This window comes from Gymnoscopelus microlampas, assembly GCF_963454915.1.
Source record: "Gymnoscopelus microlampas genome assembly, chromosome: 21".
Taxonomy (NCBI): domain Eukaryota; kingdom Metazoa; phylum Chordata; class Actinopteri; order Myctophiformes; family Myctophidae; genus Gymnoscopelus; species Gymnoscopelus microlampas.
The window spans coordinates 369,528-387,647 of record NC_139958.1 but is presented as its reverse complement, the minus strand read 5'-3'; the positions used below and the strand labels follow the sequence as shown (position 1 = coordinate 387,647).

General features: G+C 41.6%; 1 protein-coding gene across 7 annotated transcripts in view; it reads right to left on the bottom strand.

Annotated features, from left to right (window-relative positions):
• The window catches only part of sptan1 (spectrin alpha, non-erythrocytic 1), a 114,793-nt gene that overhangs the window by 76,529 nt on the left and 20,144 nt on the right, over positions 1-18,120 (bottom strand). For all 7 annotated transcript variants that reach the window (XM_084046697.1, XM_084046696.1, XM_084046699.1 and 4 more), the window contains exons 2-5: positions 10,929-11,168; positions 9,710-9,835; positions 5,793-5,933; positions 4,777-5,057 (exon numbers count right to left, since the gene is read on the bottom strand). In XM_084046697.1, the coding sequence (XP_083902823.1) occupies positions 4,777-5,057; positions 5,793-5,933; positions 9,710-9,835; positions 10,929-11,165 (785 nt within the window). In that variant the 5' untranslated portion in view covers positions 11,166-11,168. The remainder of the gene's footprint in view (positions 1-4,776; positions 5,058-5,792; positions 5,934-9,709; positions 9,836-10,928; positions 11,169-18,120) is intronic.

Sequence of the window (18,120 nt, the reverse complement as noted above, 5' to 3'; positions counted from 1 at the left end):
TTTTTCTCCTCTGTATTTTGTGGCATTTCTTCCATGGCCTAGTGGGGATGTGTGTGGCCTAGTGGGGATGTGTGTGGCCTAGTGGGGATGTGTGTGGCCTAGTGGGGATGTGTGTGTGGCCTAGTGGGGATGTGTGTGGCCTAGTGGGGATGTGTGTGGCCCAGTGGGGATGTGTGTGGCCTAGTGGGGATGTGTGTGGCCTAGTGGGGATGTGTGTGGCCTAGTGGGGATGTGTGTGTGGCCTAGTGGGGATGTGTGTGGCCTAGTGGGGATGTGTGTGGCCCAGTGGGGATGTGTGTGGCCTAGTGGGGATGTGTGTGGCCTAGTGGGGATGTGTGTGGCCTAGTGGGGATGTGTGTGGCCTAGTGGGGATGTGTGTGGCCTAGTGGGGATGTGTGTGTGGCCTAGTGGGGATGTGTGTGGCCTAGTGGGGATGTGTGTGGCCCAGTGGGGATGTGTGTGGCCCAGTGGGGATGTGTGTGGCCTAGTGGGGATGTGTGTGGCCTAGTGGGGATGTGTGTGGCCTAGTGGGGACGTGTGTGGCCTAGTGGGGACGTGTGTGGCCTAGTGGGGACGTGTGTGGCCTAGTGGGGATGTGTGTGGCCTAGTGGGGATGTGTGTGGCCTAGTGGGGATGTGTGTGGCCTAGTGGGGACGTGTGTGGCCTAGTGGGGATGTGTGTGGCCTAGTGGGGACGTGTGTGGCCTAGTGGGGATGTGTGTGCAAGGTTTCACGGCAATCTGACGCTGCGTTCATGATTTGAGGCATTTTGTACAAACTTTAGAAGCCAATCTTAGCCAATAAGGATGGAATATGAGAAATCCGACAGATCTGTCTTGATCACATGACTATAGAGATCATGTGATGTTTGGACACAGTCTGTAGGAGTCAGAAGCGTAGCTTTGAATGTGTTGTTGAGGGAGATGACTCCTGGTTCTAACCTGTTGAAGCGTCTGCTAAATGACTGTAATGTAATATTTGATTGAATATTTTATCAGGCAAAAAATGTAAAACAGCACATTTACATTTAAAATACTTTGTCTAACAGGTCCGTTCATAAAAGTCCTTGCGGACTTGTTTCCAATGAGGGCCTTGGTATTCATGGAATGTAATGTAATGTAATGTTCTAACCTGTTCAAGCGTCTGCTAAATGACTGTAATGTAATGTAATTGACTGTAATGTAATATATAATGTAATGTAATGTATGTTAATCAAGTCCATGATCATAACACCAGAGGCAGCTCCACAAATCATGTTCAACCCAGATTTGGCTCAACAAAGGGTATGAACTCGTTCTCATGCTATTCATCAAAAATGTGGAATGCCCTACCAAAAGGAGTAAAGGAGTGTAAAACCCTACTCACTTTCAAAAATGCCCTAAAGATACACCTTCAGGAGGCTGCAATTCAAAAATGGCCCCTGTCCAAGTCCTAACCTACCCCATGTCCTAACCTAACCTACCCCCTACCCCCCCTCTCTCTTTCTTCTTTTGTACATATTTTTCACTCTGCATACCAGTAACCTGTAAACTGATTGTATGACATTCTGTTTAGTAGTGTGTATATCTGTATGTCTCTTATATGTATAGTAGTGTGTATATGTGTCTGTCTCTTATATGTATAGTAGTGTGTATATGTGTCTGTCTCTTATATGTATAGTAGTGTGTATATGTGTCTGTCTGTTATATGTATAGTAGTGTGTATATGTGTCTGTCTCTTATATGTATAGTAGTGTGTATATGTGCGTGTCTCTTATATGTATAGTAGTGTGTATATGTGTCTGTCTCTTATATGTATAGTAGTGTGTATATGTGTCTGTCTCTTATATGTATAGTAGTGTGTATATGTGTCTGTCTCTTATATGTATAGTAGTGTGTATATGTGTCTGTCTCTTATATGTATAGTAGTGTGTATATCTGTGTGTCTCTTATATGTATAGTAGTGTGTATATGTGTCTGTCTCTTATATGTATAGTAGTGTGTATATCTGTCTGTCTCTTATATGTATAGTAGTGTGTATATATGTCTGTCTCTTATATGTATAGTAGTGTGTATATGTGTATGTCTCTTATATGTATAGTAGTGTGTATATGTGTCTGTCTCTTATATGTATAGTAGTGTGTATATGTGTCTGTCTCTTATATGTATAGTAGTGTGTATATGTGTCTGTCTCTTATATGTATAGTAGTGTGTATATGTGTCTGTCTCTTATATGTATAGTAGTGTGTATATGTGTCTGTCTCTTATTGCGACCATAGGTCGCACTTACTACAGAAAGCTGCTCCAGGTGTCCGTCCGTCACTCCGTCACTCCGTCACTCCGTCACACACGTCACACTTTTGCCCTGCTCATATCTCCGCACCCATTGCCCCGATCCATGCCACATTTTGCACACACACTCCTTACCTGCCAAACTACACCCTCCAAGGTGTCACTGCCACTGCAGCTCACATAAAATGCCGTAACTCGGGGGCTTGCCCCCCACAAACAATCCCTCCTTTCCCCTATAAACACACTCTCTCTACACATTACACGTTTTCTGCCCACATAAACGCCACCATGTCACAGCTAACCCCACATTTAGACCACCAAACAAAACTATCCATTGCCCACACAACTAGGAACCAATCGCCGTTACAGCCCTCTTCTGTATACATGTGACCTACGGTCGCTTATCTCCCGATTAGGGAGTCTTACTGGTATGTATAGTAGTGTGTGTATATCTGTCTGTCTCTTATATGTATAGTAGTGTGTATATCTGTCTGTCTCTTATATGTATAGTAGTGTGTATATGTGTCTGTCTCTTATATGTATAGTAGTGTGTATATGTGTCTGTCTCTTATATGTATAGTAGTGTGTATGTGTCTGTCTCTTATATGTATAGTAGTGTGTATATGTGTCTGTCTCTTATATGTATAGTAGTGTGTATATGTGTCTGTCTCTTATATGTATAGTAGTGTGTATATGTGTCTGTCTCTTATATGTATAGTAGTGTGTATATGTGTCTGTCTCTTATATGTATAGTAGTGTGTATATGTGTCTGTCTCTTAGTATATGTATAGTAGTGTGTATATGTGTCTGTCTCTTATATGTATAGTAGTGTGTATATGTGTCTGTCTCTTATATGTATAGTAGTGTGTATATGTGTCTGTCTCTTATATGTATAGTAGTGTGTATATGTGTCTGTCTCTTATATGTATAGTAGTGTATATCTGTCTGTCTCTTATATGTATAGTAGTGTGTATATGTGTCTGTCTCTTATATGTATAGTAGTGTGTATATGTGTCTGTCTCTTATATGTATAGTAGTGTGTATATGTGTGTCTCTTATATGTATAGTAGTGTGTATATGTCTGTCTCTTATATGTATAGTAGTGTGTATATCTGTCTGTCTCTTATATGTATAGTAGTGTGTATATGTGTGTCTCTTATATGTATAGTAGTGTGTATATCTGTCTGTCTCTTATATGTATAGTAGTGTGTATATCTGTCTGTCTCTTATATGTATAGTAGTGTGTATATGTGTGTCTCTTATATGTATAGTAGTGTGTATATCTGTCTGTCTCTTATATGTATAGTAGTGTGTATATGTGTGTCTCTTATATGTATAGTAGTGTGTATATATGTGTGTCTCTTATATGTATAGTAGTGTGTATATATGTGTGTCTCTTATATGTATAGTAGTGTGTATATATGTGTGTCTCTTATATGTATAGTAGTGTGTATATATGTGTGTCTCTTATATGTATAGTAGTGTGTATATGTGTCTGTCTCTTATATGTATAGTAGTGTGTATATGTGTCTGTCTCTTATATGTATAGTAGTGTGTATATGTGTATGTCTCTTATATGTATAGTAGTGTGTATATATGTCTGTCTCTTATATGTATAGTAGTGTGTATATATGTGTGTCTCTTATATGTATAGTAGTGTGTATATATGTGTGTCTCTTATATGTATAGTAGTGTGTATATATGTGTGTCTCTTATATGTATAGTAGTGTGTATATATGTGTGTCTCTTATATGTATAGTAGTGTGTATATATGTGTGTCTCTTATATGTATAGTAGTGTGTATATGTGTCTGTCTCTTATATGTATAGTAGTGTGTATATGTCTGTCTCTTATATGTATAGTAGTGTGTATATATGTGTGTCTCTTATATGTATAGTAGTGTGTATATATGTGTGTCTCTTATATGTATAGTAGTGTGTATATGTGTCTGTCTCTTATATGTATAGTAGTGTGTATATGTGTCTGTCTCTTATATGTATAGTAGTGTGTATATGTGTGTCTCTTATATGTATAGTAGTGTGTATATATGTGTGTCTCTTATATGTATAGTAGTGTGTATATATGTGTGTCTCTTATATGTATAGTAGTGTGTATATATGTCTGTCTCTTATATGTCATCATGATTTGTGTGCGTGGGGATCTCATCTTAAACAAGCTAAGTGCTTAATGAGCTTTCCAGGTTAGTAGACCTTGTATTGTGAATTTGTACTTCCATGTACTGTTCTCATGTCTTACTAAATAAAGTACATCAATCAATCAATCATGTAATGTAATGTTCTGACCTGTTGAAGCGCTGCACCTCAGCCGCTCCAAACAGCTTGCCCTGCCTCTGTCTCTATGTAATGTAATGTAATGTAATATATAATGTAATGTAATGTTCTGACCTGTTGAAGCGCTGCACCTCGGCCGCTCCAAACAGCTTGCCCTGCCTCTGTCTCTATGTAATGTAATGTAATGTAATATATAATGTAATGTAATGTTCTGACCTGTTGAAGCGCTGCACCTCGGCCGCTCCAAACAGCTTGCCCTGCCTCTGCTGGGCCAGGCCTTTGAGGCGCTGCCAGGCCGCGTTCACCTCCTCCTGCTTGCGGAGGATGAGCTCCGCCTCGGGGTGGTTCTCCTGGGTCAGCCGGGCGGCCAGCTGGTTCACCTCGTTAACGCGCTCCTCGTGGGCCGCCAGGTCCGTCTGGAACTCCTCAAACTTCTTCTGGAGGAGCTCCACGTGCTCCAGGTCCTGGCCCAGCTCCTCAGACGTGGCCATGGCCTCCTGGAGGAGGAAAACGGTGGTGTTAAGTAACTAAGTACATTTACTCAAGTACAGTTTTGGGGTATTTTCTTTTTACTTTAATGGTGTATTTTTCTTCTTTTTTTTTATCCCACGATTTTGTAACCCCTATTTTTTCACCCTGGTGCCAATGCGTGTAATCCTGGGCACTACACTCCCTCTGCCAACCTAGGGAGCCCAGGGCCGAGCTCATGCTTCCTTCAATGCATGAGAGCCGTCTGACCTTCTTATCACCTGACAGGAGGGAGTGTCCCTGGTTGGACGTAGCTTCTTATCACCTGACAGGAGGGAGTCTCCCTGGTTGGACGTAGCTTCTTATCACCTGACAGGAGGGAGTCTCCCTGGTTGGACGTAGCGTGTGGAAGGAACACGTTATTACAACCAGTTCCTTTCCCCTCCATCAGACACCCCGGCTGGCCAGGGGGAGGCAGTATAGTGACCAGGATTACTGCATGTTTTTTGTGAGGGTACCTACAGCGTCCCCGGCGGGAATCGAACCCAGGACCTTCTAGCTGTGAGGCGGCAGAGCTACCGACTCCGCCACCGTGCCCCAATGCTGTATTTTTCAATGTTCTGTACTTTTACTACTCCACTACATCTCAGAGGCAAATATTATACTTTTACTCCACTTTAGTTACTAGTTACTTTGTAGATTTTGATTATTATTACTAAACACACATTAACCTCTTCAGTCCTACATTTGTAAACAGATCTGACCTTGTCACTGATCCAGTCCAAGGCGTCCTCACACTCTCTGAGGTACTGAACCAGCTTCTGGGCCTGAAGCAGACGCATGCCTTTCTCCTTGGTCTTCTGCAGCAGCAGATCCCACAGGCGGTGAAGCTCCTCCAGACGAGTCTATAACACACACACACACACATTATTACACACTATTACACACATTATTACACACTATTACACACATTGCCACACACTCACTGAGTCTAGCAACACACAGAGATCCACACACACATTATTACACACTATTACACACATTACCACACACTGACAGTCTAGCAACACACAGAGATCCACACACTGTAACAGCAGACCTTCGTTTGCATGGATAGTGTGTGTGTGTGTGTGTGTGTGTGTGTGTGTGTGTGTGTGTGTGTGTGTGTGTGTGTGTGTGTGTGTTAGAGGGTAGCATGGGTCCACCCGGAACCGAATACCCGAGACCCGAACATTTTTGGGTCCAAAAATATTGACTTGTCCGTCGGGCAGGGTCGGATCGGTTCCAATTCCCACAGGGCTTGGTCGGATCCATTTGAAATGGATAGACCCGTATGGACCCGAGCTTTTAAAAAAAAAATATTTTTATTGACCGGTAAAATGTTTAATTGGCCGGTAATTATAAACACCACCGGCCGGTTGGGAAAATGCTGTTATTAGGCTATTTTATCATTTAAGCCTATTACTAATATTATTATTTGCATAAAGTAGTTGGCTACAACCGTTAAAATCATAATCATTTTAAGTTTTTATCATGATCTGACTGTGGTTTAATTCAGACAGCCTGCTCTGCTGTGCGCTGCAGTTATAGAATAGCCTATTCGTTGTACGATGGTGTCGCGCGTTGAAAATATCAGAGCTACAAGCTCACAGCACGTCGCAACGCGCCGCTTTGTGAGCTTGTATGTCTGCTATTTTTGATACGCCACAACACAGCTGAGACTGAGACTCTCCTCCTAATCAGCGCTGTGTAGGGTGTTCGCTCGGTGTTGATAAACAGAACCAGGATTTTCCGAGGTGTCACTGATAGAATCTGAACCAAGCCAGACCCAATTGTCGATAAAGGGACCCGAACACGTGTGGGTCGTGGATATTATTCATTTATAGGTTGAGCTGGGGGGATATGAAAGTCTGTGAAAACGTAGCTGTTCAACTTCTGCATGACACAACCCTGCGCTGTAGCTCGCCTCGGAGAGGCGGGGAGGGTGGCGCTGACTCTCTGAGGCGACCAGTCTAGATGTTATGGAGAAAATAAGCATAATATAGCATCGGACACGGTTCGGGCCTAAAGACCCGGCCGGATCGGCTCCATTTCCCCCGGGTCCATTTAGGATCGGGTCCAATTTTAATCGGCTCCGTAGTAGCATGGACCCATGCTACCCTCTAGTGTGTGTGTGTGTGTGTGTGTGTGTGTGTGTGTGTGTGTGTGTGTGTGTGTGTGTGTGTGTGTGTGTGTGTGTGTACAAACGAGGTGGAGTTGCAAGTTGAGAAAAAGGTAAAGTATTAATAACATGTTATATATTGTATATATATAATATATTATATTAATAACATGTTATATATTGTATATATATAATATATTATATTAATAACATGTTATATATTGTATATATATAATATATTATATTAATAACATGTTATATATTGTATATATATAATATATTATATTGACAACATGGTGGAAGGAGTCAGAAGTAACAGAAGACAGAGATGTTTCAATGATCTTAATGATCTGAACGTCAGGATTCAAATTCAAAAGCAGTGAAAGTATCAGATCTACAAGCTCAGAACATGTCGCTTGGCGTCTCGTTTCCAGCTTGTAGATCTGATCATTTCAATGCTTCTGTGTGAGGCTGTACTATGATAAAGTAAAACGAAGAGGTTTCTGCCCGACAACAACGATATTTAAATGAGCTTAAAAACATGTTTCATCTAAGAGAGAGGAACCAATAAGAATCATCTACAGTGAGACGAGAGAGAGAGAGGAAACAATAAGAATCATCTACAGTGAGACGAGATAGAGAGAGAGGAACCAATAAGAATCATCTACAGTGAGACGAGAGAGAGAGGGGAACCAATAAGAATCATCTACAGTGAGACGAGAGAGAGAGGGGAACCAATAAGAATCATCTACAGTGAAACGAGAGCGAGAGAGAGGAAACAATAAGAATCATCTACAGTGAGACGAGAGAGAGAGAGGAAACAATAAGAATCATCTACAGTGAGACGAGAGAGAGAGAGAGGAACCAATAAGAATCATCTACAGTGAGACGAGAGAGAGAGAGAGAGGAACCAATAAGAATCATCTACAGTGAAACGAGAGAGAGAGAGAGGAACCAATAAGAATCATCTACAGTGAGACGAGAGAGAGAGAGGAACCAATAAGAATCATCTACAGTGAGACGAGAGAGAGAGAGGAAACAATACGAATCATCTACAGTGAGACGAGAGAGAGAGAGGAAACAATAAGAATCATCTACAGTGAGACGAGAGAGAGAGAGGAACCAATAAGAATCATCTACAGTGAGACGAGAGAGAGAGAGAGGAACCAATAAGAATCATCTACAGTGAAACGAGAGAGAGAGAGAGGAACCAATAAGAATCATCTACAGTGAGACGAGAGAGAGAGAGGAACCAATAAGAATCATCTACAGTGAGACGAGAGAGAGAGAGGAAACAATACGAATCATCTACAGTGAGACGAGAGAGAGAGAGAGGAACCAATAAGAATCATCTACAGTGAGACGAGAGAGAGAGAGGAACCAATAAGAATCATCTACAGTGAGACGAGAGAGAGAGAGGAAACAATAAGAATCATCTACAGTGAGACGAGATAGAGAGAGAGGAACCAATAAGAATCATCTACAGTGAAACGAGAGAGAGAGAGAGGAACCAATAAGAATCATCTACAGTGAGACGAGAGAGAGAGAGGAACCAATAAGAATCATCTACAGTGAGACGAGAGAGAGAGAGGAACCAATAAGAATCATCTACAGTGAGACGAGAGAGAGAGAGGAAACAATAAGAATCATCTACAGTGAGACGAGAGAGAGAGAGAGGAACCAATAAGAATCATCTACAGTGAAACGAGAGAGAGAGAGAGGAACCAATAAGAATCATCTACAGTGAGACGAGAGAGAGAGAGGAAACAATAAGAATCATCTACAGTGAAACGAGAGAGAGAGAGAGGAACCAATAAGAATCATCTACAGTGAGACGAGAGAGAGAGAGGAAACAATAAGAATCATCTACAGTGAGACGAGATAGAGAGAGAGGAACCAATAAGAATCATCTACAGTGAGACGAGAGAGAGAGAGGAACCAATAAGAATCATCTACAGTGAGACGAGAGAGAGAGAGGAACCAATAAGAATCATCTACAGTGAGACGAGATAGAGAGAGAGGAACCAATAAGAATCATCACAGCAAAACCTGTCTAGAGACGGGACCAGAACATTATTAACCTTTATGGTGACTCTGACCCAAGACTGGGAACGCATCTGTGTCATATCAACATTTATTTGGGCTTTTTTGGGCAAGATCTACAAGCTCAAGCTCAAGGTTGTGGTCCCGTCCCTACAATCACACACAGCGGTACCTACTTGGATATACTCAGCCGTATTTACACTTTTAACTATGGGTCTCTGTTGTGTCCGGTAGGGCGTGTAGGACTGAACCACACAGCAAGGGGTTAAAACACTGGACCACACACTGGACCACACACTGGACCACACACTGGACAAGTAATTTATGACTCATTTACGTGGGCCAAAAATAGCAGATCTACAAGTTTGTGAGCTTGTAGTTCCGCCATTTTCGGCTGACGACACGAGGCTACAAATAGACGGTGTTATATTGGATGCATGTTGCAGTACGCGTCTTAAACAGATGGTGGCGTCTTACACGGATGGTCTCGGAGGCAAAGTGTCCCTCGCCGATCATGAGGTTGCCGGTTTCGTCCAGTTTGATGATGGCTCCAGCGTTGGCCTGAACCTCCGCCTCAAACGCCTGGTGCTTCTGGAGTTTACCCTGTGGGAGGACAAAGGTCAAGGTCAGTGTGGGGGGACAAAGGTCAAGGTCAGTGTGGGGGGACAAAGGTCAGGGTAAAGATCCGAGACAACGCTCCACACGTCCTAGACTCTTCTCTCTTCTCTAAAACACTCTGGACAACGCTCCACACGTCCTAGACTCTTCTCTCTTCTCTAAAACACCCTGGACAACGCTCCACACGTCCTAGACTCTTCTCTCTTCTCTAAAACACTCTGGACACCGCTCCACACGTCCTAGACTCTTCTCTCTTCTCTAAAACACTCTGGACAACGCTCCACACGTCCTAGACTCTTCTCTCTCCTCTAAAACACTCTGGACAACGCTCCACACGTCCTAGACTCTTCTCTCTTCTCTAAAACACTCTGGACAACGCTCCACACGTCCTAGACTCTTCTCTCTTCTCTAAAACACTCTGGACAACGCTCCACACGTCCTAGACTCTTCTCTCTTCTCTAAAACACTCTGGACAACGCTCCACACGTCCTAGACTCTTCTCTCTTCTCTAAAACACTCTGGACAACGCTCCACACGTCCTAGACTCTTCTCTCTTCTCTAAAACACCCTGGACAACGCTCCACACGTCCTAGACTCTTCTCTCTTCTCTAAAACACTCTGGACAACGCTCCACACGTCCTAGACTCTTCTCTCTTCTCTAAAACACTCTGGACAACGCTCCACACGTCCTAGACTCTTCTCTCTTCTCTAAAACACCCTGGACAACGCTCCACACGTCCTAGACTCTTCTCTCTTCTCTAAAACACCCTGGACAACGCTCCACACGTCCTAGACTCTTCTCTCTTCTCTAAAACAATCTGGACAACGCTCCACACGTCCTAGACTCTTCTCTCTTCTCTAAAACACTCTGGACAACGCTCCACACGTCCTAGACTCTTCTCTCTTCTCTAAAACACTCTGGACAACGCTCCACACGTCCTAGACTCTTCTCTCTTCCCCTAATTGATAGAAAATAAGTACGGTAATCCTTTTAACGCTACCTCTGTGCTGTTTTACATTTCTGACTAATTAAGGTATTCAATCAACCAATCAGAAAGCCCCATATGGCGACACACACCTGCAGATTGGATGGGTCTTTGTAGTTCTCGTCAGAGGCGATCTGCAGTTTCTCCTGGATCCATTTCTCCAGCTCCTCTGCGTCTCTCCTGAAGAACTGGAAACGGTACGAGTCCTCCAGCTTCTGTCTCCTCACCAGAGACAGGTCCTTAAAGCGCCGGTAGCGGTCCAGGACCTGCTGCCGTCTCTCCTGGATGTCATCGGCCGTCTCCAGCACCTTGACCCCGCTGGTGTCCATGGTCTGAATACACACACACACACACACACACACACACAGTGTCAATAAACACAAACACATTGTCTGTGTCATCTGTATCATTTTTTGATTTGTAGATCTGCTATTTTTCGAAAAATCGTGAAAATGTGTGCAAATCTTTTGAATACATATTTTTTAAAGAGATTTGTAACTCAAACCTTTGCTTGTGGGGGATTCTACAAATGTCTTCTAAATCCTACCAGTTTTTTGAAAAACGTATATTGCTATAATATCAGTGCTTCTCAAAGTTGATATGTATTTGGCCGCTGACCCCCAGCAAGACCCTTTAACCCCTAACTGCTAACTTTAACCCTTAAGGGGGGCAGTTAGGGGTTAAAGTGTCTTGCTCAGGGACACTTGGAATCGTACCTGGGACCTCCAGAGCCCTAGACGGGCTCACTAACCATTTAGCATAGCTAAATAATGATGTATTATTTATTAGTAGTATATGTATGTATTGGCCAAACCAATATATGATATTATATCTATTTGCTGCATTTGATAAGCTCCTGAAAAGACAATGAAATTCTCATTCAACGTCTGATCGCTTTGGTCTCAAGCCTGAAATAAAAGATATATCAATAAAACAAACAAATAACTTAAGGAAACATATTCAAATGCAGCTAAGTCTGAAATGTAGCGTGTGTGCGTGTGCGTGTGCGTGTGTGTGTGTGTGTGTGTGTGTGTGTGTGTGTGTGTGTGTGTGCGTGTGCGTGTGCGCGTGTGTGTGTGTGTGTGTGTGTGTGAGTGTGTGTGTCCTTCAATCATTTTGTTGTTTTAAACTAAACAGGTTTACAAATCACAACAGACATTCTGTCACTAATTGTAATGATCATGTCAGATGGTTGTTACTGATAATATAAATGTCAGGGTGATGTTTGGAAGCTGCAGTGAGGGTTTCATGTTGACATTTGTTTTGGTAAAACTGACAAATAGCCTGGCTCAGTGTCGCCCCCTAGGGGCAGTTTGGGACACTCAGAAAGTTTCTAATTATTATTATTTATATGTCTTTACAAAGTCTCTGATACTACAGTAGTTAAATCAATGAATCCCTCCTTCATGACATCGGATAAATAAGGAAACTAAAAATGAATATTTGAAAACTTCTCCAGCCACCCGCCAATACAAATAACAAATAGACAAAAGAAAGATACAACAAAACACCACAAAGTGACTTTACAAAGCCTGTCAGAGAGAATAAAAACAAGTTAACCCATCACTAACACATCATTTAGGCATAAAGGTAAATCCTGTATCAACATCAACAGCAAAACTCAACTTTTACACCAGAATGACACAACACCAATACTTCAAGAGTAGTTCACCTCAAATAATGTCTTATTTTCTATCAATTAATTCAACCCCATGAAGTCTTGAATTCGTGGAGATGTTTTAGTGTTTGTCACATTCCAAATAAGAGAAAATAGACACTAATTTGATGAGCAGCAGAGTCTCCTACAGACTGATGACCTGGTCATCAAATTATTGTCTCAGGAATGTGACAAAAACAAAACAAATCTGCATGAACTCAAGGCTTCATGGGGTGTATCGATAGTCCATACACTTATTAGTTTTATCTCTTCCTCATTTGATCTTCCTTTTTGTCTCATGTGTTTAAGAAAGTAGGAAGCTGATATATTACACTTTTACCTTAGCACTAGGTATATTCTCAGTTGTTTGTTTTAGAAGAGAATGCACTTAAAGACTTCTGGTGATTAGTAGTTTCCTTTCCTACCTATGTTGAATGCACTTATTGTAAGTCTCTTTGGATAAAAGCGTCTGCTAAATCAGTGGTTTTCAACCTTTTTTGCGTCAAGGACCCCCAAATTGACACATATTAGCCCACGGACCCCCATTTGAAAAGATATGCCAGGGACTCAACCATTTAGGTTTGTTGGGGGTCCCAATCTAAACTGTATCACCATCATCAGTGTTCATTTAACTGTGAGAGTGTACAAATGGAACCAAACGGACCCTAACGGGTCCGTTTGGTTCCATTTGTACACTCTCAGAGTTACAGACACATAAGGGTCAATTTGGTTGCTAACTATTAATTTGGCTGGGGACCCCCTGGAACCCTGTCAAGGACCACTGGTGGTAAGGACCACTGGTGGTCCCCGGACCATTGGTTGAAAACCCCTGTGCTAAATGACTGTAATGTAATGTGTGTAATTGATAGAAAATAAGTCATTTTTTGGGGTGAAGTACTCCTTTAATTCATTTCAAATGTCTGTGGTGACGACACTGGACTGGAAGGTTCAGCAGAACTCCATGTCTCACAGAGTCCAGAGGCATTCCTTCATTCATTCATTCCTTCATTCATTCATTCATTCATTCATTCATTCATTCATTCCTTTGCATCCGGACATGGACACGGGGTTTGGACAGCAGGGGGACAGACAATGCAGCCTGTCCAAACACCCCCCCCCCCCGCCCCACCCTGCCGGGCCGGGCCGTGGGGCCTGGCAGCTGACAGGGCCAGCATGCCAGACGGGGGAGGGGACGGACATTCCACATGCATTTCAACAGTCTCTGGGATTCACACATCAATAGGAATGCTGCAATCGGCTTGTTTGTCCCCCCCCTCCTCCCTCCTCCTCCCTCCATGCCTCTGTGCCCCGAGACCACCACCATTTCCCCCTAGATACAACAACTATGACATTCACTATCTAGTGTTCACTAGACTACTAGATATAACTATGACATTCACTACCTAGTATTCACTAGACTACTAGATATAACTATGATATTCACTATCTAGTGTTCACTAGACTACTAGATATAACTATGATATTCACTACCTAGTATTCACTAGACTACTAGATATAACTATGATATTCACTATCTAGTATTCACTAGACTACTAGATATAACTATGATATTCACTACCTAGTATTCACTAGACTACTAGATATAACTATGACATTCACTATCTAGTGTTCACTAGACTACTAGATACAACTATGATATTCACTACCTAGTATTCACTAGACTACTAGATATAACTATGATATTCACTATCTAGTGTTCACTAGACTACTAGATACAACTATGATATTCACTACCTAGTATTCACTAGACTACTAGATACAACTATGATATTCACTACCTAGTATTCACTAGACTACTAGATACAACTATGATATTCACTACCTAGTATTCACTAGACTACTAGATATAACTATGATATTCACTACCTAGTATTCACTAGACTACTAGATACAACTATGATATTCACTACCTAGTATTCACTAGACTACTAGATATAACTATGATATTCACTACCTAGTATTCACTAGACTACTAGATATAACTATGACATTCACTATCTAGTGTTCACTAGACTACTAGATATAACTATGATATTCACTACCTAGTATTAACTAGACTACTAGATATAACTATGACATTCACTATCTAGTGTTCACTAGACTACTAGATACAACTATGATATTCACTACCTAGTATTCACTAGACTACTAGATATAACTATGATATTCACTATCTAGTGTTCACTAGACTACTAGATACAACTATGATATTCACTACCTAGTATTCACTAGACTACTAGATACAACTATGATATTCACTACCTAGTATTCACTAGACTACTAGATACAACTATGATATTCACTACCTAGTATTCACTAGACTACTAGATATAACTATGATATTCACTACCTAGTATTCACTAGACTACTAGATACAACTATGATATTCACTACCTAGTATTCACTAGACTACTAGATACAACTATGATATTCACTACCTAGTATTCACTAGACTACTAGATACAACTATGATATTCACTACCTAGTATTCACTAGACTACTAGATACAACTATGATATTCACTACCTAGTATTCACTAGACTACTAGATATAACTATGACATTCACTAGACTACTAGATACAACTATGATATTCACTAGTTAGTATTCACTAGACTACTAGATACATCTATAATATTCACTAGAACTATGCCATTCAGTATGATAGTAGATATAGGTTACAGTACAGATCTACTGGGCTGTTCTGTGAAAAGTGGGTCGAGGAGAAAATAGACATGAGCTCTAATAGAAGCAATCAGCTGCACAATGACCTGAAACTGAGACCAGAATGTAAACGGCCTACCAGTGGATATATGCTGGTAGAGCTTTATTATAAACACCTACCAGTGGATATATGCTGGTAGAGTTTTATAATAAACACCTACCAGTGGATATATGCTGGTAGAGCTTTATTATAAACACCTACCAGTGGATATATGCTGGTAGAGCTTTATTATAAACACCTACCAGTGGATATATGCTGGTAGAGTTTTTTAATAAACACCTACCAGTGGATATATGTTGGTAGAGCTTTATTATAAACACCTACCAGTGGATATATGCTGGTAGGGCTTTATTATAAACACCTACCAGTGGATATATACTGGTAGAGCTTTATAATAAACACCTACCAGTGGATATATGCTGGTAGAGCTTTATCATAAACACCTACCAGTGGATATATGCTGGTAGAGTTTTATAATAAACACCTACCAGTGGATATATGCTGGTAGAGCTTTATTATAAACACCTACCAGTGGATATATGCTGGTAGGGCTTTAGGTACAAATAGCAGCAACAGAAGAATCATCAAACAATACAGAAGTAAATCCATAAATGAACAAAGCTTAACTTGCTGTACCTGTGTCTAATCAGAGACAATACAAAATAAACTAGAGGTCTCCGCCAGGTCAGGTAGAATCGGCCACCTGGTGGCAGAGGTTCTGAATTGTCATCCAGGGAGTGTGTGTGCAAAGTTTGGCTGCGATCAGGCCAACGGTGCCGGAGATCAGCTGTTCACAGACAGAAGGACGGACGGACAGGGTTTAAAACATACTCTCTCGCCCGAGACAATGACAATCTTACTGGCTCTTGTTCTACAAGATATGAGCCCTACATACTTTCCTGTAAGACAAATAGTGATACTAGCTGAGCTCACAAAGGCAAAGTCTGTTGTGAGCTTGTACTTGTAGATTGACAATCTACGCTATTTTTAAAATGGACAACCGTTGACTATGAAGTCATGCCCAACATAGGGATGAATAGGGGTTGATTTCCTTTTAGCCAGAAGCATATGTGTTGTTTAAGCAGTATAATGTGTTGTTTAAGCAGTATAATGTGTTGTTTAAGCAGTATCATGTGTTGTTTAAGCAGTATAATGTGTTGTTTAAGCAGTATAATGTGTTGGAACACATTTTATAACCTGGACGTTCTTTTAAATGACTTTAGTCAGCAGGTCTATGAAGAGGCTTGTTTAAACTTAGAACTCATAAAGTACAATAAGAAGGAACTGTCTTTGTCATTGCTATCAGAACACAATTTGCTCATGAAGTTGAAATGATAGAGATAAATAAAGGGGTTAAATGTGTTCTACTGCTATGCCACTCAAATGTGGAATGTCCTTCCAACAGTCATAAAGGAGTGTGACTCCTTACCCTCCTTCAACACCGCTCTAAAATAGCACTAACAGCCATTCAGAACGGGCTCCTGTAAAGTCCAACCCTAGTATCACCAATCAATCAGTCAACTAATATAATTGAGATGACGGGGAGGGGCCTAGTAAAGGGTAGCTCCGCCTCCAGCTCATGTTGAGCTGCTGATAGGGTGCGGTGACTCTCCTGCAGCTGCAGATAACACTCTGCCCTGTGTGACCCCAGACCACTGTGTAGGCCTATGAGACCCCAGACCACTGTGTAGGCCTATGAGACCCCAGACCACTGTGTAGGCCTATGAGACCCCAGACCACTGTGTAGGCCTATGAGACCCCAGACCACTGTGTAGGCCTGTCACCACTATGTGACCCCAGACCACTGTGTAGGCCTGTCACCACTATGAGACCCCAGACCACTGTGTAGGCCTATGAGACCCCAGACCACTGTGTAGGCCTGTCACCACTATGTGACCCCAGACCACTGTGTAGGCCTATGAGACCCCAGACCACTGTGTAGGCCTGTCACCACTATGAGACCCCAGACCACTGTGTAGGCCTGTCACCACTATGAGACCACAGACCACTCACTATATCAACTATATCTGTGTGACCCCAGACCACTCACTATTCTATATCTACTTTAAGTAGAACATTCATTATCACACAAACCATTGCCATCAACGATGTTAATGGTGTTTCTGGGCATTTAACATTGCAAACATACAAATAAAACGTTCTAAACATACATTTGTTATGTATCACTTCGTGACATGTGGTAAGCTTGTAGATCAGCTATTTCTGTTTTTTAACAAATGATTAAATATGCCAATATTTTCTTTGCACATTTCAGTTGTGTCATATTGTGCCCTGTGAAATGTTTGATAATGAAGCCTACAAGGCATCATTATGTTCAGTGAGCACACACATATCTGCTACCTAGCAGCACGCCCTCATGTCAGGTTGTCAGGGGCAACCGTCTAACCGTCTACCGTTATCTTTCAGGAAATAGAAAAAGGAACCTGTGTTCCAGCGTAGAGGAAGATGGCCGACGTGTTTTCTAACTCAATGTCTCTCTGAGACGATGCTTCACAAACCTTTAGCTCCAGACCCAAAAGAGACATTTGTCGTCTCCATCGGGACCCAAACCAGTGAAAATAGCTGATCTACAAAGCTTGTAGATCTGCTATTTTCACTGCTTCTTCTCCCTAATGTATGCTACTTCTTTGGTTTTTATTTATTTAGTCGTGAAATTATTTTGAAAAGAAAATGGATTAGTTTTTAATTCATGAAAAATGTTGTAAATCTATTGAAATAACAATAATGTAAAAACTAAATGTAGGAAACAAAAGACTAAAAGGGATACGATCCATAAAAATGAGTCTGTGAGCCAGAAATAGGTCTGTGAGCCAGTGTTTGTGAACCAGAAGCGCTCAGTGCAGCTCCTAGAGGAACACACA